This window comes from Mytilus trossulus, chromosome 14 (genome assembly GCF_036588685.1).
Source record: "Mytilus trossulus isolate FHL-02 chromosome 14, PNRI_Mtr1.1.1.hap1, whole genome shotgun sequence".
NCBI lineage: Eukaryota > Metazoa > Mollusca > Bivalvia > Mytilida > Mytilidae > Mytilus > Mytilus trossulus.
In genome coordinates this window covers 70,320,507-70,342,483 of record NC_086386.1, presented here as the reverse complement: position 1 = coordinate 70,342,483, position 21,977 = coordinate 70,320,507, and the positions used below count along the sequence as shown (strand labels likewise).

At 32.4% G+C, this 21,977-nt stretch overlaps 1 protein-coding gene across 1 annotated transcript; it reads left to right on the top strand.

Moving 5' to 3' along the window:
- Positions 1-1,721: 1,721 nt before the first annotated feature.
- Positions 1,722-21,139, top strand: LOC134696018 (leucine-rich repeat-containing protein 74A-like). Its single transcript, XM_063557562.1, has 12 exons — positions 1,722-1,975; positions 5,820-6,105; positions 6,976-7,154; positions 7,472-7,579; positions 13,367-13,460; positions 14,549-14,598; positions 15,022-15,103; positions 15,620-15,900; positions 17,372-17,461; positions 17,984-18,250; positions 20,116-20,201; positions 20,940-21,139. Exons 1-12 carry the CDS (start codon positions 1,952-1,954, stop codon positions 21,106-21,108), a joined length of 1,716 nt encoding a protein of 571 aa, XP_063413632.1. The 5' UTR covers positions 1,722-1,951; the 3' UTR covers positions 21,109-21,139.
- Positions 21,140-21,977: the final 838 nt, after the last annotated feature.

The following is a 21,977-nucleotide window of genomic DNA, read 5'->3' as shown; positions in this document are numbered from 1 at the left end:
GTGTCTGATTTTATTTGAAGTTTTGAATAGTTTCGAAGCTAATAACATGAGTTGCTGAGATTAGTTTAAACATATTTTATTTGTTAAAGTACAAATTGGATAAGACACAAGTCAAACAGACTTATGAAGTCTTCTCCATTTAACATTTATAGCAATATAATACAAAAATATATGTATGAGCATGCATGTAACGAATGGTATATCTAGTAAATATATATATAAATATGGATCAAAAGACGGAAAATTGAAGTAAAAGAAAACAATAATAATACAGAAAAAAAAAATAAAAATAAAAATAAAAATAAAAATATATAAATGAATAAATTATTTTGAAAACAGAAAAAAAAAAAAAAAAACAAATAATAAAAAGTTGCTGAGATGTTTAATACTTCAAAACATTAATTCTAATTTACATTGCATGCTTGGTTATTATCATTTTGTCATTTTGCGACATTAAATTTTTTTTTGACAAAATTTACATAAAACGAAAATTTTAAAACAGAAGTTCCAAATAATAATGCCAACCGGTCATTTAAAGGTAAAGAAAATGTTTGCCATATTTTTTTTTTTTATTAATCATGCAGTTTCTTATTTTATTTGTAAGTAAAGTTCGGTCCTACAAGAAATCGTTAAAATGTATACTCAATCAATTAATTTACCATTGACATGCAGTATGTGTAAAAATTCAATAAACGGTAACAACATTAAAACTAATCCAAAAGGTTCCAAATTTACAGGGTGTTGTTTTCTTAAGATCTAAAGCATTGATTTGCGACGAAAACAATTTTTATTTTTTATTGCATTTTTTTTAGATTTCAAAAACATTATTTTTTACCAAAAATTTAGAAAACGATATTTCATCCCATTAGTAACTTAGTAACAACTTAAACATAACCTGATAAGCATATTGAAAATTTTAAGACAAATTTGAAAATTCATTTATTGTTTAAAACATTATGTGTCGATTTCTTATCCAACTTTCCGCAAAAATAATTTGCACACTTTGGTCATTTACACGGAATTTAGTTACTTTCCGCCAGGTTTTGATATTCATTATCTTTTTAGACATTTTTATTTAGTGTTTTCCAAAATCCTTTTGCGTCATGCTTGACAAATGTTCTAAGCTTAGCTCATATATGGCCTCATATATGATAATTTGTCTTCATATTTGTGACAATTAACTTGTAGAATATTTCTGTATTCTCGAGCTGTTTGGTTTAATATGGTTTCGTTTGCCGCTGATTTCACTTTACTATATGTATTCTTGCTCTTAAATGAAATGCATCTCGATTGCTTCGACACTCTCTGTTGAACCAAGGTTTGATGGTCGGGGTTGTCACGGTAGTTTCCCTTATTTATTTACCAAACACTGTCTCATCAGCCGTGTCTAACAATGCACGCCCTAGCTTATTTTATAGACCGTTGACACTTTCGCTGGTGACCGTGTCAACTATAGTTCACACGCTGCTGAACACACATGAAACGACAACACGTGTAAGCTTGTTTCTGTTTTAATAAACAATTAGACTCGCCGTTTATTGTTTGATCTAAATATTTACGTATGATACCGGCAATTTAATTCTTTTTCTTTAATTCTTATTATATCAATAATTAAATATCAAAATTAAAGTTATAGATAGTTCCCTATGTGACATAATACAATTATGGCTAATGAGATAACTAAAGCCTGGAGAGATTAACATTTAATTCTCATTACATTTTATTGTATTTTTATTTTTTCACTAAAAGGTTTAATTTTAACAAAAATTTAATGTTCGACTTAAAGAAAATTTTCTTTAAAACTAAGGAACTCGTTGTGCATGTGGTATTGAATTCCGACACATACAGTGGAAAAAAGGAGGGTGATTTGAAGATATATGTACGGAAATTATAAGTGAGACGTAATAATTTTTCTAACGTTTTATACGTCATATATAAATATAAAGAGATAATGGATGAACAAGTGGTGAGAGAGGTATGTATTCTTAACAAATAACATGGTCTTAGATATAGCTATGCATTTTGTATAATAGTTGTCTGTGGCTTTGAACAAGTTTTAAGTAAATACGAGTACTCTAAGACCTGTACTTAGTGTAATTTGTTGTTGCTAGTGATGCCAGAGGGATGTATATATACCCTGCCACGTCCGGTCTGTGTTTTTGTTTGTTGTTTTTTTGCTACTTTGTATCGACCAGATTAGTTTAGACTTTTCAAGTTCGACTGATTTATTAGTTTTTTCTTATGTTATATATATATGCTGTTACACCACAGTCCCAGCCCCAGTTAGGGAGAGGTTCTCTCTATTCTTCAATCGATTTGACTATTCAATTGACGTGTTGTACGAGTACCCTCAAGTCTGTATTATTATATTTGAATTTCAATGTATTAGTTAATATCATATTTTGATTTGCATTGATTTCTCCTTTTGCTTTTTTTTTTGGGGGGGGGGGGGTAAACTTATTTAATGTACTTATTAAATGTGTTCTTGTTCTTTTCCATACAACCATGCATACTATATATAAGGAAACAAAGTAGTTTTATTTACGTTTATAGCATCTCGATTGTGGAAAAAAACAGTAGAGGTTCAACATTAATATTACTGTTATTGTTATATCGTATGGAAAAAAGCAAGAACACATTAAATAAGTGCATTAAATAAGTTAACCCCCCCCCCCCCCCAAAAAAAAAAAAAAGCAAAAAGCAAAAGGAGGATCCATTACCCAGGTGCCTGTGTTACATTTTAAGTAAGGACTTTTCAATAAAATGAAAAAAATATATAAACCTTTAACGTAAATCATTCTTTTATATATAAAAAAAAGAAGTTCGAGATTTAATGGTTTTCGGTTTTAACTCCATTAAAAAATCATACTGTATTGTGGTGCGAATGAAGTTATTTCATTGGTGACTATAATGCTGTTATATATGAGGGTCTGGATTGGTACCCTTAAATTCTGTTTTCTGTATTTTTTTATTTGTCCGTTATATTTTCTAATCTTGATATCTTAGCACCCGATTATCTCTATTTTTTATTTTAACTTAGAGTCTTTATTCTTGATTTGTTTTGCCTATTTTCAGTACGTAGTGTTAGCCCATCATTCTCATCAATAAGACTTATCACCGGGTTTGCACTAACATAAACAACACGACGGGTGCCATATGTGGAGTAGTAAACCCCTTCCAGATACTTATAGATGTTTTACTAATATGGGTCGCGTATACACGAAGAAAGTTTTTGTCTGGAAGCACATGCACACAACATTCATCTTTGATTAAAATGCATGTTGACTATTTAAATACAATTTACCGATTACTTGATAAATTAATTGATAACTTAATTCATTTGATTTATAGATAAATTAATTGAATGATTTTCATGCACTTTACCTTGTAACTTAAAAGTTCATTTGCTAGACAAATATATAGTATACAGATTACGGAATGAACCTGCTCCTTGTAGCTAGCTAAGCTATGTAAATTATAAGCGTATTTTTTGTAAATAGATATGTTGTTTTTTTTTCAATGTCTGGAAACGATTGCATGATGAGTAAAAACATCTTGTCCTTGTATGTTATTGGACTTCCTATGGATTAATATTCGTTCAGGGTCCCGTGGTAAAACGTTCGATCCGAGTTTGCTTTCGGGGGCTACAATAATATAGAATTATTGAATTATTTGCATGTGCTTGATATAGCAAAATTTCTACCTCCATGTTATTTGAATAACAATTTCATCTTAAACGCTTTTGGAAACTAACCTGCTATTACAATAGCTTTAATAATTTTAGACGTTTTTCCAAATAATCCATTTCAGGGCATTACCAATGTTCCTTCACAGGTCTGTGCGAAATAAAACGTATGTCAATAGTATTTTTAATGAATTTGTTCATTCATAAATTTAGGAATTGTGATGAAACTAAGTGTCAACTTTTTTAATCAAATATGACCTTAGATGGCTTTGTCTAATCCTTTTTAATCCCTTTTGTATATACATGTATAGCTCCTAAAGCAATCAGATTAGATTATCTCGGCGTTTTACGTTTCCGCAAATTGGCATTACTTTTCCGCGAAAAAAAGATGACGTTTCCGGAAAAAAAAGTTAACATTTCCGCAAATAAATATCTTACTTTTCCGGAAAAAAAGTCACTATTCCGGAAATAATTCAGGAATACCTATTGTTCGAAAGCAAAGCTATAATAAAAAAGTGAATATGTATTAAGTTAAAGGTCATCATAACTTGTAAGTAAAATACATCATTAACGTATGTTCAAAAATATCTGAAATGAGTTCATAAGTCAGTTCTGGCAGAATATTTGTAGTCAACACGTCGTACAAGGTCTATAGTAGCACATTCACATTCACAAGTTTTGTATTTTGTTCAGAAAGGAAGTCCATCTTCTCCTTTTTATACTTCCCAACGGGTGCGTTTACAGTTAGAGTTCTCATCTTTATGTAAGATGTTGTCTTCAGTTTCGATAACACACCGACAACGACAGATATGGTAGGATGGCTAGCGTAAAACTGCTCGTTCAGGTAGGCACGAAAAGACTTGACACCATTCGTTGTTCTCTTTTCCTCGGGGTCAGGAGGTGATGCCCAAATGGTTGGTGGAAATCTCAATTGCCATCTATATAAAATTCCAGCATATAATCGGCAGACCTCATGCATTTATCGTCAGATGGAGCATCGGCAACTAATTCAACAAAGCATTCTTCAATCATGTTAACTGGCAAGTAAGCCAAACCAAAGATCTCTCAAAGAAGTTTAACTCACTCTTACTCGAGTCAACTAGTTATATCTAGTAAATTTTAGCTATACTGAGATCAGAACATTTTCTTTATTAAAAAAATAGATAAAAGAAAATATCATATATGTACATTCAAATCTTTATAATTTACCAGGTAAATTTGCGGGAAAGTAATAAATACAAATTGCGGAAACGTATACTTTAAATTTGCGGAAACGTAGTATTGGGACTTTGAAAAATTAGCGGAAATGCAATACGCCCGATTATCTAGTATATCTATTATAATTTTGGGTTCGAGCTTTCTCGATGAAGGTAAATCTCGAAAAGTGCTTCAGTAGTACTAAGTGTACAAAGTAGTATTTTCATTTTCTAGTACTTGTATAGTCTGTACCTCTGTTGGTGCTGGATTGCTAGTTCCCGATGGTAGTCAGTTCTCTTGGTATGTCATACCATTTTTCAATTCAAAGAAACTATTGACTCTGTTATCAGTAAGGGAGCTACCATTTGATTTTTAATGGGGGGGGGGGGGCAATTTTTTTTTTGATGACAAATTTTGTCCTGCCTTTTTTTTTAGCTGTAATCTCTGTCCTGCCTTTTTATTTTTCACTCTGTTCGGTCCTGCATTTTTTTTTTTTAGTAAATCCTGACTTTTTTTACCTAAATTGTCGTCCTGACTTTTTTTTTGCAAGTGTCTCATCCTGCCTTTTTTTTTACTCAAAACTCCTGTCCTGCCTATTTTTTCAAATTTCATCCTAGCCCCCCCCCCCCCCCCCCCCCCCCATAAAAATCAAACGGCAAGTGGTAGCTCCCTAAATTAAAAGCATTTTAAATATTATTAATTTACACATATGCACATTCACGTTTCTAGAAATCTGTTATACCCATATTATTGGCATTGAACAACTTCATGTTTTTTGTCTGTGACTGTTAGTGACGTCTAAACTCTAAATCCACTAATTGATTGATATGTTAGTCTTAATAGATACATGATTTTTTATCAGTTATTGGCTACTTTGAAATAGTTGAGTATCTGCGAGCACTCAGATCTTACATTTATGATATTTCATGACTTTCAGATGTGCACTATTAAACCAGCGAATGGATGGCAATACTTGAAGAAAGCGATGAAAAGCAAAATATTGGACGAAGAATATGAAAAAAGGCTTTATTGTGAAATGCGGAAAAAGAAAAGGACAAGTAAAATGTCCATGGAAGATCTGTCCAATGAAATCAGTCGTTGCTTGATCAAAAGACCATCTCTTATTCTAATTGATGATATATTGGATTTCAATAGGAACATCTTCCAGACTATACAGTTAAACACAAACTCAACTGACGAATTTGAGCTCTCAGACTTTGAAGGTAAGATCGGACTGAACGCACGAGGTGTTAGACGGGGCCCTGAATTTATCTATTATTTTGATTTTTTTTTAAAGTTTTTTTCTCATTATTCTTCCTTTTCTTTACTTTAGCACCTCAATTTCCTCTTTTCTTTTCTTTTCTTTTTCTTTTCTTTTTATTATATAAGTGGAAAGGGTTTAATAAAAGTTGAAAAATATAGATTCCCAATCCACTATAAATAAATATGTCTAAACTAAAACTAAACTATTCTCAATTATCTTTGTTTGGACGTTATTCTCTATATATATATATATATTGCTCACTATTCTCTTTTCTGTAAATCCAATCCAGTCCCACGCGACATATCAGAAAACAGGAGCAATGAGATATCGGTTTTTAATATTAGATTGCAATGCGATAACTATCAACCTGATACCAAATGATGTAGATGTACGTAACTATAGGTTACCATAAGACCTTCAACAATAAATAATACAAGTACTGTATATGTAACATATAACAGGCTTCGATATGACAAAAGTAAAAAAAAAAAAAATTTAAACGACAAAACCAATGGTATGATGTATGCACAAAACAATACGACAAATAGCAACATGCGACAACATTTAACACGTACTCAGGCCCCCTTAGCTTTGACAATGGTGTAAACCATCCCCTTTTTGGCGCACCGAGAATCGTTTAAGCAATATGGGCCAATAATATAGTAGAAATTGAATTTTAACGTTTTTATTTGTACTAGTGTTACTGGGACATGTAAAAATGCATTCAATATTATATGTAATTTTTGGACTTTCCTTAGCGTATTTGATTTGAGCAGTGGTAAATGATCCACTATGTACTATGTTTATGGTTTGAACTATCTATTTGTAGATGACGAAGACAACAACGAAAGCGAATTTACATGCCAAGAACAATATCTTCGATCGTGTGAGAAATATCACGTTGTCCCGGTATCAAGATTTTCTAGACAGTTAGAAGGAAATTCTGTGATTCTTAAAAACCACCAATTCAGCAAGGGTGAATTTAAAGCGTGTGCAGTTGCTTTGATGGTGAGCATTTCAGTCTGTTAATAATTTATAACCAACTTTGCTTTGAAACAAATACGTGACATTTAAGAATAAATTTTACAGCAATTTCCTAGTATAGTAATTGAAAGAAAAGTTAAGTTTCAATTTATTTTTCATCCTTTTTAAATTTCATAACTGTTTAAATCAATTCTGCCAGTTTCAATCGATCTTCAAAATCACGTCACCTTTCACCACTTAAACCTTAGGGAATTTTGTGTGGTTTAATATTCATTATTCCTCCTTTTTATTTTACTGGAATACTTGTATAACATTTTAAAGTTTAGTTAACTATTTTACAGTGTAACGGGACAGTGACAAAACTTGATATTGAAGGTGGTCAAATTGGAGCCGTCGGAATGTCACATCTGTCTGATCTGATATACCATACTGATTTATTAGTAGAATTAGTGAGTATTTTATGATTTATAAGTAAAACTAGTGAGTATTATATGATTTATTAGTAGAATAAGTAAGTAGACCTATTGAGTATTTCATAATTTATTAGTAGAACTAGTGAGTCTTTAATGATTTATTAGTAGAACTAGTGAGTATTTTATGATTTATAAGTAGAACTAGTGAGTATTTTATGATTTATAAGTAGAACAAGTCGATGGTAGCCTAGCGTCACAGCCATGTTAATTCGGACAAATCGATGCTTGTCAAAACAGAACGATGTTGGCCTAGCTCCGACGAGTGCAAATTTAGTCAAATACGACCGATCTGTCCCTAGCTATGACAAGACCAATGTAAGTCAAAACAGGCGAAGTTAGCTAGTTTTGGTGAAGTTCATGTCAGTCAAGACATGGCGATGTTGGTATCTATAATATAAAGAGTAGAGAATACTAGGCTTAATATGTAAAGAAAGGAGAAAAATGGCCCAATTACAGTGGAGATCAGTTCTAACCTCTCATTAAATCTGTCAGAATCTGTCAGGAGAACTGTTCTAGAACAGTACGTAGAACTGTCAGCCTGACACCTTTTAGTCAGTTCTAGGTTAGAACTGTTCTAGCTAGAACTGACTTGGTCAGTTCTAGCTAGAACTGATTTGGACAGTTCTACCTAGAACTGATCCTGACAGTTCTACCCTAGAACTGATCCTGACAGTTCTACCTAGAACTGACCAAATATTTGGTCAGTTCTACTTCTAGAACAGTTCTGCGGTTAGAATTGATTACAAATTCTACGGCTAGAATTGATTTATAAATTCTACGGCTAGAATTGATTTATAAATTCTACGGCTAGAATTGATTTATAAATCCTACTGCTAAAATTGATTTATAAATTCTACGGCTAGAATTTATTTATAATTTTTAAGAAATCTTTTACTAAATATAAAGGCTTCGACAAAATAGCGATTAATATTATAAAGAGTACGTTTTGCTATTTTGCCGGTTTTATTTCAAAAGTTTTCGTCGGCAAGAGAACATGTTTAACCCCGCCATATTCTGCATGTATGTGACTGTTCCAAGTCAGGAGCCTGTTATTCAGTGATTTTCTTTTGTTGATGTATTACATAAATTATTTGTTTTTCTTTCATTTTTTGAACATAAATTAGGCCGTTAATATGGGGGAGGGGGCATTATTATTTCAATTGTTTTACATTTGTCATTCCGGGAGTCAGGATGGCTCGTTTTAAATAACAAAATTAGCTTACCATCTATAATGTAATACGTTGTTCCGGCGGATCCAGCAGTTTTAAAAGGGGGTGGGGTATGGGGGGTCCCAACCCAGGAAAAAAGGGGGGTCCAACTATATGTCCCCATTCAAATGCATTGATCGTCCAAAAAAGGGGTCACCCCCTCTGGATCTGCCATCGATCCACTATAAACTTAAACTGACCATATTTGATTTCTTCATATAAATCTATATACTTTTAGCTGCACATTGCAGGAATCCAGTTTATTTTAAGGCAAGGATACCAATTATATTGGCAAACATTAATGATTTCAAAATTTTATTTGCAATCAATTTATAATACTAACATGTCCTCTTTTAATTTAAAATATTGAATCTTAAACAAATGTGATATCTGTTTACGAGTAGTTTTCTTACCTCGGATGGACCTGTTATACAAAAATCTTTTGACCGCATCAATCTAAACTGACCTTATTTGCTCTTTCTATCTGCAAATCTATATAGCTGCACAGTAATTCAGTTATAACTTTAGGTCAAGAGGGACTGTAATATACAAGTTACAGCAATATCGGAAAAAAATGACTTCAAATTTTTGTTCGCATAAATTTAAAGTGCCAGCATGTCCTCTTTTTATTCAAAGTATTGAATCTTAAACAAATATCAGTAGTTTTTATACTTCAGACTGAGTCGTGTAATAAAATCTTTTGACCGCATCAATCTAAACTGACCTTATTTGTTTTTCTTCCTGCAAATCTATATAGCTGCACAGTAATTATATATAATTCAGTTATAATTTTAGGTCAAGAGGGACTGTAATATACATGTACAAGTTACAGCAATATTGGAAAACAATGACCTCAAAATTTTGTTCGCATGAATTTAAAGTGCCAGCATGTCCTCTTTTTATTCAAAGTATTGAATCGTTAACAAATATCAGTAGTTTTCATACTTCAGACTGAGTCGGGTTATAAAATCTTTTGACCGCATCAATCTAAGCTGACTATGCGGTATGGGCTCTGCTCATTGTTTAAGGCCGTACAGTGACCTATAGTTGTTAATGTTTGTGTCATTTTGGTCTTTTGTGGATAGTTGTCTCATTGGCAATCATACCACATCTTCTTTTTTATATATAAACTGACCTTATTTGCTCTTTCTTTCTGCAAAGCTATATAGCTGCACAGTAATTCAGTTATAATTTTAGGTCAAGAGGGACTGTAATATACAAGTTACAGCAATAGTGGAAAACAATAACCAATGATGACCTCAAAACTTTGTTCGCATGAATTTATAGTGCCAGCATGTCCTCTTTTTATTCAAAGTATTGAACATGTTGAATCGTAAACAAATATCAGTAGTTTTCATACTTCAGACTGAGTCATGTAATAAAATGTTTTGACCACATCAATCTAAACTGACCTTATTTGCTCTTTTTTTCTGCAAATCTATATAGCTGCACAGTAATTCAGATATAATTTTAGGTCGAGAGGGACTGGAATATACAAGTTACAGCAATATTGGAAAACAATGACCAATGATGACCTCAAAACTTTGTTCGCATGAATTTATAGTGCCAGCATGTCCTCTTTTTATTCAAAGTATTTAATCGTAAACAAATATCAGTAGTTTTCATACTTTAGACTGAGTTGTGTAATAAAATCTACTGACCGCATCAACTAAAACTGACCATATCTGCTTTTTTTATGCAAGTCTATATAGCTGCACAGTACTTCAGTTATAATTTTAGGTCAAGAGGGACTGTAGTATATAAATAACTGCAATATTGGAAATTAAAGACCACAAAAAAAAAAATTCATTGATTGAGAGTGCATTTCCTACTTTTATTCAAAATATCGCATCAGAAACAAACATCGTTAGATTACATATCTGAAATTATTTGTCTGCATCAATCAAACCTGACCATATTTGACAGCATCAACCAAAACTGACCATATATGACTACACCAGCCAAAACTGACCATATTTGCTCTTTTTTATGTACCGTTAACTCTTTTAGTTGCATAGTAAATCTGTTATATTGTTATGTAAGAATTGATTGTATAATACAAATGATAGAAATATTGGAACACCTAATTTCTTTTGCATCAATTAACAGTGTCAGCGTGTCCTCTTTTTAATCAAAATATTGCATCATAAACAAATTTCAGTAGTTTTCATACCGAAGACAGACTGGTATAACAAAATTGTGTGTCTGCAGCAACTAAAACTGACCATGTTTACACTTTATTAGATAATTATATAGCTGCATAGTAAATCACTTATAAAATTGAGAAAGGAAATGGCGAAAGGTGTCAAAGCGACAACAACCCGACCAAAGAGCAGACAACAACTGATCACGATGGATAGTATAATTCAAATGACAGCATTTCCTCTTTATAATATTCAAAATATTGAATTGCTAACAAATTTCAGTAGTTTCGATATATCAGACTGAGTTGTTTTAATAACAACATTATTTGACCACATCAAACAAAACTGAACATATATACTTCATCATGTAAATAAATACATGTATGGCCTCATTGTAAACCAAGAATATTTCTATGTCAGGATAGATACTGCATGATAAAGACAATACCAAATTTCAAAATCGATTTAGCGAGCCCTTATTTCCTTTTTGTATCGATAATATTATTATTTATTAAGAAATGACTGTAATATTTTTTCTGTCTATGAAGAAATAACATAAAAAATTTGGTGCACACTGAATAACGCGGGTAGCAGGTTTTTTTAACAGTGTGCATGCACCACATTTTTTATGTTATTTCAAATAGACAGAAAAAAATATTAGTCATTTCTTATAATTTAATTCTAACTTCCAATTTAAACCTTGGCAAACAATGAAAAAACGTTGATGACGATACGGTCACATGACTAACTTTTATCTATGGGCTGATAACAAAATAACGTCAGCCAATCAGTGACCCGTTACATCCAAAATTAAATTATTAAATAATGAATCGTCACAAAAGTGACTTTTTAAGTCAGTGTAGTTCATGATGGTTTTTTTTTTAAACAAAACTATTTAACGGAATCATCCAACACTACATGACTGATTCATATACTTTATTTTAAAATGAAAAGTACATGTATGATGTATGAGAAGTTCTCTTCTTGGAATAATTTGAAGGAGGAAAATGATTGGTTTTGGTTGTAGCCTAAAGTCCAGTGGCAAATGTTTCATTCATGTTCACATTGAGTATATTTTTCTGACGTTCCAACTTCCACACTCCCAGATTATTTACGAGATAATGCAAATGTAGCCTACATAGTTTTTTTTACGTTTAACAACACGTTTTTCGTTAAAATATCCCATATTAATTCATCCACTGTACAATTTTCGTTTGAACATTTGTCAAAACAGAATCTTAAATCATGAATGTAAATCCAAGGTAAACAAGGTAAATTAAGATTAAACTTCCATGAAATTGATGAATCAAATGCAGAGATTTATGAAGAGACTGTTAAAGACGGGGAACGAAGAAACGTAAACAATGATGTTTTCTATGCAATCTTATAAAAATGTTTCTCCGATGAGTTGGATAACCTTCAATTCACTTCGATATGTGTACATGTAACGATTGATTAGTAAAAAATATAGAAAATCTGCTATTAAATAGCAAAGTAATTGGAAGTGATTTATTTCTTCTAAATTCTTAAGTGCCCTTACTGTAGTGACGTCATTTAGAACTGTTCTACAGTCCTGACTGATTTAGTCAATTCTGCTGACAGTTCTACTGTTAGAACTGATTTGGACAGTTCTACCTAGAACTGATTTGGACAGTTCTACCCTAGAACTGATCCTGACAGTTCTACCTAGAACTGATTTAGTCAGTTCTACCTAGAACTGATCCTGACAGTTCTACCTAGAACAGTTCTAGGGTAGAACAGTTCTAGCTAGAACTGTTCTAGGACAGGTTAGAACAGTTCTATGACAGATTATTCTGACAGTTCTAATGAGAGGTTAGAAGTGATCTCCACTGTATTAAAGAATACATGCAGAGCTGAATACCTCCAATCTCCCACATACAAAGCCTTCTTTATTCAGTCAACAGTTCAATGAGATATTTAAAATTTAATTTTATCAAACATAGTCGTTGTCATGATGTTAGTCTATTCATTTACTGTGGATCCTTTATTTTAATCAACACTTCCTAAATCTGCCGCTCATCAAATTATTTTAAACTGTGGGCTCATGGTTTCTTTTTTATCAAGAATAAACGCGTATTCATTGTACTTATACTATTTAAACTGTATCTGTTTATGTTGAGTACACGAGTTCACCCTATAGCTTTTGGTGGGAATCGTGTTCCTCAATCTTAAGTTTTTCGCGTTTTTGTATAGGCTTTTGTTGATATGTTCGTTATTTTCTTTTACCACGAGATTAATTTTTATTTTTCAACTTATGTTTTTTGATTTTCCCATTGAAATCTTCTCCCCCTTTTGTCTATTAAAAAATTCTATCTCTCACCTCACAAAGTCCTTTTAATAACTTACTGAGAAGAAAATGATTATACCCAGAACCTATTGTTTGTTTTCAGAACCTTACAAAGAATGACATCGGTAGAAAAGGATTGATATTACTCGAAGAAGCCATGGATAAAAATCTAAAGCTAAAAGAACTCAATTTATCAGGTAAAAAATTCAAATCAAAATTTAGATACAAGAACAATTATTCTAAGATAAAACACAAGCCGATTAACTAGCAAATGATATTATATTACGAATATAAGTTGTATTAAAAGTTTGTTAGTCAGCGGTCAAAACATCTAGAAAAAAATGTGTTAAACTTTAAATAGTATTCCCAAATCTCGACTATTGATACTTTTTAGCTCACATGGCCCACTCGACAGGCCAAGTGAGCTTTTCTCATCACTTGGCGTCCGTCGTTGTCGTCGTTAACTTTTACAAAAATCTTCTATGAAACTACTAGGCCAAATTTAAACAAACTTGTCCACAATCATCATAGGGGTAGCCAGTTTAAAAATATGTCCAATGACCCAGCCAACCAACCACGATAGCCGCCATGGCTAAAAATAGAACATGGGGGGGGGGGGGGTAAAATGTAGTTTATTGTTTATTTCTTAAACTAGATAATTATCTCGTTATTACGAGATAAAAAAAAATGATTATCTCGTTATTACGCGATAGTATTCTCGTAATTATGAGATTAAAAGAATGTAACTCTTTCGTAAAAAAGTGGAAGTCAAACAAAAGATAATTAGAATCATATTCAAAACAGTGTGGTCCTGGTCATTGATTGACGACCTAAATTATCCCATTGACTGGGACAGATTAGGTGAACGTTTGTCGGTAACAATCACTGCTCACTATGTACTTGTTAAAGACACTGAATCTGTGGTGTCACCAAAGATTCTCAACACCTAAAAAAAGCAATTCGAAAAACGAATCTGGAATAATACGATGTGTTGATTTATATCAATAATATAAATCAAAACATAAAGGTTAATATTCCTGAATAATTTTTCGAATTATTTTATTATTAAAGGCGTTTAGAACCTTTGGTGACCCCACAGTTTAAATTCTATAATAAGTAAGAAGTGAGCAATGGTGGTAACAGACAAACGTTCACCTAATCTGTCCCAGTCGATGGGATAATTTAGGTCGTCAATCAATGGCCAGGACCACACTGTTTTGAATATGATTCTATTTATGCGACTTACAAATGATTTGTTTTTAATTCTCCTATTCTATATTTACAGATAACAATATAAATGGCGATGATTGTGATATAGTTAGACAGATAATGGAGGTAACATCTATATAATTAAAAATTGATACGAGTTTTACAACATTCGGCACACCTCGGCAGATTTTACATCTGATTTGTCGTAACCACAATCCCCTCTTCTTTCTTTTAATTGAGACAATATATGTGAGCTTACCACGAATAATAACATAATCAGTATTTTAGTAACTATTTTTCACTGTTCCCGTTCTTCTACATCCTTTGTATCAAATTATTTTCTATTCTTTACACCTTTTGTTCATTTTTCTCTTTTCATATTTTCCCATTATTCTCTTATGCAGTTTATTAAGTTGTTTAGAGCCCCAACGTTGGCAGGTGTCTAGTCATTTCCTATCTCTTTCATGTAAATAAATTTCATGATAATTAAAAGAACATCAACCATATAGGCATTTATTATTTTTATTATTTTTATGTTTTTATGTTTAGGGCGACAACATGTTACAGTCATTGAATCTAAGTCACAACATAATTTGCATCTCAGGCGGACAACACATTGCAAGAGGACTAGGTAAGACTATCTTCGCTATCCATGGTTACGATCCGGATCCCGGCGGGCAGGTGGGCGGCAACCAAATGGTGTCCGTGCATTTACTCATGAACTGTTCAAACAAAGCTTTTCAGTAAAATTTTAATATGTTGTTACTGACATTGAAATGAAGGTCAAGTTCAATAATGACGATTTTGATTTTACTTTTCAGGAGTTATGATTCTTGAAAAATTGAAAAATGGCGTTTCCATTCATTTTGTTGCATTTACTCATGAACCATTCAACCTAAGCGAATTTCAAATATTAATATGTTGATACTGATGACAAAATGGAGGTCCAATTTGATATTGACGATTTTCACTTTCACCATTCATCAGTTATGGTTCGTGTGATATTGCCAGGACACAAATACATGTTAATAAATGGTTTGCTCTCGTTGTGACAGCCTCTTGTTACTTCTTGCTTTATTTGAAATCATTTGAATAATTAAAACATGGCATAAATTCATAATCTACTTGTGTCTTTTTTTCTGAACAGCGAAAAACGACGGATTAAAAGTTCTGAATCTAAGTTGGAATAGAATATCCGGAAATGGAGCGGCTGCAATTGGCTATGCTTTGGCTAAAAACAGTGACCTCGAAGTTCTAAATGTATCCTGGAACGGTTTCGAACATGGCGGAGCGCATGCTTTAGCTCATGGCTTAAGTCAAAACACGTGTTTGAAGGAGTTGGATGTTAGTTCAAATAGAATTGGCCAATCAGGAATGGCAAAATTAATGAAAGGTGTAAAGGAAAACACGACCCTTGAAGCTCTGAAGGTAAAGGTAAAATTTAAGCCAACCTCAAAGTTGTTTGTTACGTTTTTTACTGATTAATGAGAGTCTGAATGAAACATTTTCGTATTCGTTTTGTCTGATATTTTTATGTGTTTTTTTTTTAATTTTTTCCCGTTACTAAGTATGTATTCTGTTCTTTATTTTCAAGCGTCCAATTATTGAAGATCTATTGTTTAATTTTAAGTCTTTTTTCTCAGATCTTTATTTTTGGGCCCTTTATTCTGGCTTTTTTTTTCTTCCCCATTATTCTCTATTCTATTAAACCCATCCATGATACCCTCATTCCTCTATCAATATTTCACAAAATATATGCAGATTAATAAATTACTGCATCCTTCATTGGAGTAATTCCAAGCTCCTTGCAACTAAAGTATGTAACAGGATATAAGAAGGTGTTGTAAACGTGCCAATAAAACAAATCTCAATTATAGTAACAATTCTTAAAAAGTAAACCTTTATAGGTAAACATCGAACAGCAAGCCTAAGTTAAAGGACCCCAACAATGGCGAGTGCAAAACTATTCAAACAGGAAACCAACGATCTAATCTATATAAAAACAAGAAACACTTCATCTTCACAAGCACTGAACATAAGGTTCTTGACTCAGGACATTGGCATACAAATGCTGCGGGTTCGACGTTTTATCTTGCGCCAACCTTCACTCTAACATGAGACAATGCTGTAATGATATGACATAAGGACACCATAAAACATGATGATTGAAAAAAAAACAATTCATCAAAGTATGAAAGTTAGACCATGAAAACCAAATTACCAAAAGAGATAACATTATAAACTACAGAAAAAGATGTCAACATGGTCAAAGACAAAAAAAAAAGATTAACGTGCAAAGAGCGTGATATTCTCTGAACACAAATAAAATGAGTTTATTTGTTATACTACTGGCTGAGAAGGCATTTAGGAGTAAACCATTAAAGTTTAATATACGGTCTTCACCACGGAGCCTTACCTCACACCGAACAGCAGGCTACCGGTATATAGGTGCCCAACAAATTCAATGAAATTGCTAGAGTATTACCATTTAAACGGGAAAACCAACGCTCTAATCTATATACAAAAACAAGAAACGAGAAACACTTATGAACCATATCAACAAACAACAACTACTAAACATAAGATTCCTTATACATGGTATCAATTGGCAGCCACTACATTGCCAGGGTATTTGATAGTTACCAATACTAAGCCCTAGCCTGGAATCCTGGCTCTATTCTGGACAGTAGACGAAGTACCGGTATAAGATGAGTCAGGATGCAAGGCGAGTACACTCATCTCACTAGGCGTATCAAGGATGTCATGTAGCATATAATAAATAACACAACTAAAAGCATTAATGACGTACGTAGGCAGTCTATAAAAATGTGCAGCTAAATCTTGTCTGTAATTATATTCTTAAACTGTCTATATGCATTACTTGTTTATATTGTGACAGATAGCAGACAACTCTATTATAACATCAGACACATTTATGGTATTGTTGACACTAGAAAAGCACGAACAGCTATCTTACTTGGATTTTGGCGTAAGTTTTTATTTCATTGTGACTTTTGAATGTGTGTTAAATGTTAGGGTTCCTATGTTTTTTCCTGCGATTCAAGGTAAAATTGTTTGCCCATTTTTCTGTTTCGATAGCTAATAAGAGATACGTTTTGTATTTAACCAAAGTTTAAGCAGATTTTAAATTCCTTTTCCCTAGATTTGGGACCCAAATAATACCAATGCAAATAAGGTTCAAGTTCGAGTCACCCTTTTCCCGCCATTTTTTAAAACTAAAAAATAATAACATGAACATATCTGATTTTGATTAATAGCTCGAAATATGTGAGTTACACATAAGTTTAGACAAAACAAAGCAAAATGATAAACTAACCAATCAAAAAGCATTACTGCAGGAGTAACCCCCAAAATGAACAGACAGAAATATACTAACAAACACACATGTGCACAAAACCTTTGCATTTTTTTTTCTCTTTCTTGTTGATTTTTTCTCTTTTTAAATTAAATTTGTGTGAATACGTGTTATTCATCAAATTCTTTATCTCAGAATCAACCAGTCACCGATGAGTTTGAAGAAAAAGTCTCCGAAATTCAAAAAGTGAAAAATATTGTTGTCAAATATGGTAAAATTATCCGTAACCCAAATCCGAGAAAAACAGATGGAGATGACAGAATGTATATCAGCGGCGACCCACTACTGGTTCTGCTTGAATTCACCAGGATGAAGAAAATACATATATTGGACATGTTTCGAGCATTCGATACAGATGGAAGCCATTCTATATCATGGCAGGAATTCGGACAGGGATTAGAGGTTCGTTTATATTACATGTAGCTTTTGACTTCAAAGGTTTCTGTAGGACCGTCCGAACAACTTATTTTAGAAAACTTCAATACAATGGCCACATTGCAGGGCTACGTGATGACGTCACTGTTGGATTTGAATTTATTTGTGTCTGTTTCAGATGTTGGAATATTTTGATTACGTTCTGTTTAAGTCATATGAAACCTCAAATTAAAAAAAAAATTATGCATATGTTTTTGTAACAAAATGGATAGTTTTCATTATTAAGCTTATGTACATATATTTTTTTCTGAAGAAAATTCTTTAATTTGTCCACATTTACAATCAGTTACCTTTTTAAGTGTCTGCTTCCATATTTTCCGTATGCAAAGTTACCTTAGCGTGACCCTCCTCGTAAAATTACAATGATCGCAATACTCATGGGTCTGTCACTGAAATAAAATATACTGTTCAACTTTAGAAATCCAACACTAGATTATTCTTTTTAATTTCCATTTTCAAATATGCATTTTTTTAGAAACAAACTTATGAACAGAAAGTTCTTTCATTACTTCAATGTTTAAAACAAAAATGCCAGTTCAAAAGTTGAATTGATAACGTTATTTTCAATGTTCAAATATTGTGGTATTCACTGAAACCCTGGTTTTCTCATTTCCAATGAATGTGTCACCGTCAAAAGCAATGACTGCCTGTAACAAACGCCAAATGAGTGTCAGAAAGGTCAACCAATTTAATTTTTGTCCGGCATGTTTTGGGTTCTGTTTTGCACATCTAATTGCCGTTATTCCACTCATTACAATGGCATTCATCATTTTGATTCGCAATTGACGTTGCAGCTGTAAATCTGTCTGACAAATGACGTTGCGTTATCAAATTTGATTGACGTTACATTGTCACTACATGTTGATTTGGGCAATGCTTGTCTTTAACAAATCACGTTTAACGGTATCATTATCGGAAGGATAGTAAAACGAGTTTCTGGCGTCAAATTGTCAGATTGCAGCACGTTCACGTTTTTTTCTGTTTGCAGTATTCGAATGGGTTGATTCAGCATTTTATTCCTTAATGAGCGGCCATATTTTCACTTCATAACAGACAGAAAGAAAGAAAAATATTGACGATTATACGATATGTTTGCGTTAAAAATGATAAATCTTGCACAGAAGACTAAGTTTATGATATATACATGCATTGGTTCAAGATTTGGATAATCATTATTTTTCATCAGTCACTCGTTTCATATGACTTTAACGAAAGAAGGAACTAAATTAATATAAGTTTTGTTTGAAAGAAAGTTTAAAGTTTGTCAACAAACAGATGTGGTATAATTTTTCGTTCGAGAGTGGATAGTAAACCCCACATTGACAGAAACAAGTGCATGTGTCCGTACGACCTTCACAAATTCACAATATTGGCAAATTTTCAATCATCAAAGTTGAGTTTAAAGATATCTGAAAAAAAAGTTTTAGCATTAAGGATTTTTTTTTTTAGAAATTCCACTAAGCTGACAGAGTTATATAGATAACAAAAGCATATAAAACTAAAAATAAGATTTATTTTCTTACTGCAACAAAGTAAATTGAAATATCGAGGCCGCGTGATATCACGAGATTTCCATATGTAACCTATTATCTAAAATATTATAATATAATTTACTGAATAATGCACAGTTATAGTCCAATTGGATTGAAGGCATAAATAAATAAATAAACAGATTTACAGTGCATCATAAAAAACAATAAAATAACAAAACATAATAAAAGTATCGCATATCCTTACTCAGTCATTTTCAGTGTATGAAGAAAAAACATCTTGAAAATGAGTTTTACGTTTGTCTTAATATTTTTCACCCATGTGATTTTCCCTCTTTACAGCATAACAAGTTACCAATTAGACCATCAGACATAGACAAGATAATACAGAGGATTGATATAAATATGGACGGACAGGTGGATTTCAGGTTGGTCAATACTCGAAACACTCAACAGCTTTTTAGAAAGCTAAAACTTTGGTTCCGATCTTGTATGAGCGACTTTATGAGTCTGGATTGGAGGTCTTCATAATTGTAATTTGTTTATTTTATATTTTTTGCCCATTATTCCTATTTCTTCTTCTCCTTTATTTTACATTTTTCTCGTTTCTCTATATTTTTGGCCCATTATTATCTATTCTCTAAATCCCCATATAAACCCTCTTGTATATATCATGGCAGTAGCATGCATTTTATCTGCAGTATTGTAATGTGGCACCACACTGTTCATATATTAAAATAAAATTGATGGAAAACATTTTAGCTTCCTAAAAAGTTTTTCAGTGCTTAGCTGTAACATACATTTATATAGATGTGGTTTACGTGATTGTAACATGCATGAATTGGTAAACTTTTGTTTGCCCCATCTACGATAGTAGAAGGGTATTATGTTTTCTGGTCTGTGCGCCCGTTCGTTAGTCCGTCTGTCCCACTTCGTGTTAAAGTTTTTGGTTGAGGTAGTTCTTGATGAAGTTGAAGTCCAATCAACTTGAAACTTGGTATATATGCCTATAATAAGATATTGCTAATTTAATGTCAAAAAAGAGATTTTACCCCTTTTTTACGGTGAACTGAACATAGAAAATTATAGTACGGATGGGGCATCCGTATACTATGGACACATTCTTGTTAAGAATTGATTAACATGATATTTCTTTCTTCTTTCAGTGAGCTGGTTATCGCCTATAAAGAACATACAAAGAAAGTAGAGAAGTTCACAGCCAGAGGAGAGGATGCATTCCAGAAGAGTGAAATTGGAATAATAAACGAACGGTTGAGGAAGTGGTTGACAGATTCTTTTATGAGAGAAAAATCTTCTACTGAGGCTGTTTCCTAAAATTTCAGATTACAAACTAGAATAAATGAAATATTTGTACATGTTTATCAAAAGAAGATACAATCAAGTTTTAAAATGAATCAAATTCATATTTCACTATACATATATTGTTAGAAAGATAATGGTGCTATTGCATTCGTATTTGATAAATATCATGAAACTATTATTATATCTCATTATGTATTTATTTATAAAAAAAAATGAAATATTTGTGCTTTTTCATTTCTCAGACTGTACTTTCAGACTATTTTCCAGGTAATAGTATCAAAGACTTTTACCCTGTTCAATAGTTTTAAAATCATATTTCCCAAACTTTTTCATATTTTTTTTTATTGGACCAATATCGAGTCATTGACATTTCGCTTCGCTTGAACCTTTTCTCGTCGTAATGTAAAACACTGAAATTTCAAACACTTCAAGTAAACCAAAGCAGACAACATCATGGCCAAGTTAATAAAGAAAAACGAACAACGTCCACAAAAAAATACACAAAAATGTAAAGGGTGAGAAACAGTATCCCCCCTCTCTCTCCCAAAAAAAAAAAGCCCTCACAAAACAAACATCCTTGGTTGAAGTAAGGTGATCCGAAAGAGTCGGGTGTTCCTGTTCCGCTAGTAACACCCATCATGTAATACTTGTTAAACTGCATAATGATATAAGGATACCAGAACTGTACACATTGTCTTTGTTCAATACTGTGACATTGTCATGTTTAATACTGTGACATTGTCTTTTTTAAATGCTGTGACTTTGTCTTTGTTTAGTACTGTGACACTGTCTCTGTTCAATACTGTGACATTGTCTTTGTTCACTGCTGTGACTTTGTCTTTGTTTAGTACTGTGACACTGTCTCTGTTCAATACTGTGGC

Bases quoted from the DNA above. Each gene is read 5' to 3' on its own strand.
- LOC134696018 (XM_063557562.1), top strand. From the start codon at position 1,952: ATGGATGAACAAGTGGTGAGAGAG. The intron at 13,461-14,548 runs GTAAAAAATTCA...CTATATTTACAG, and splicing joins AAAAGAACTCAATTTATCAG to ATAACAATATAAATGGCGAT. The intron at 17,462-17,983 runs GTAAGTTTTTAT...TCTTTATCTCAG, and splicing joins TATCTTACTTGGATTTTGGC to AATCAACCAGTCACCGATGA.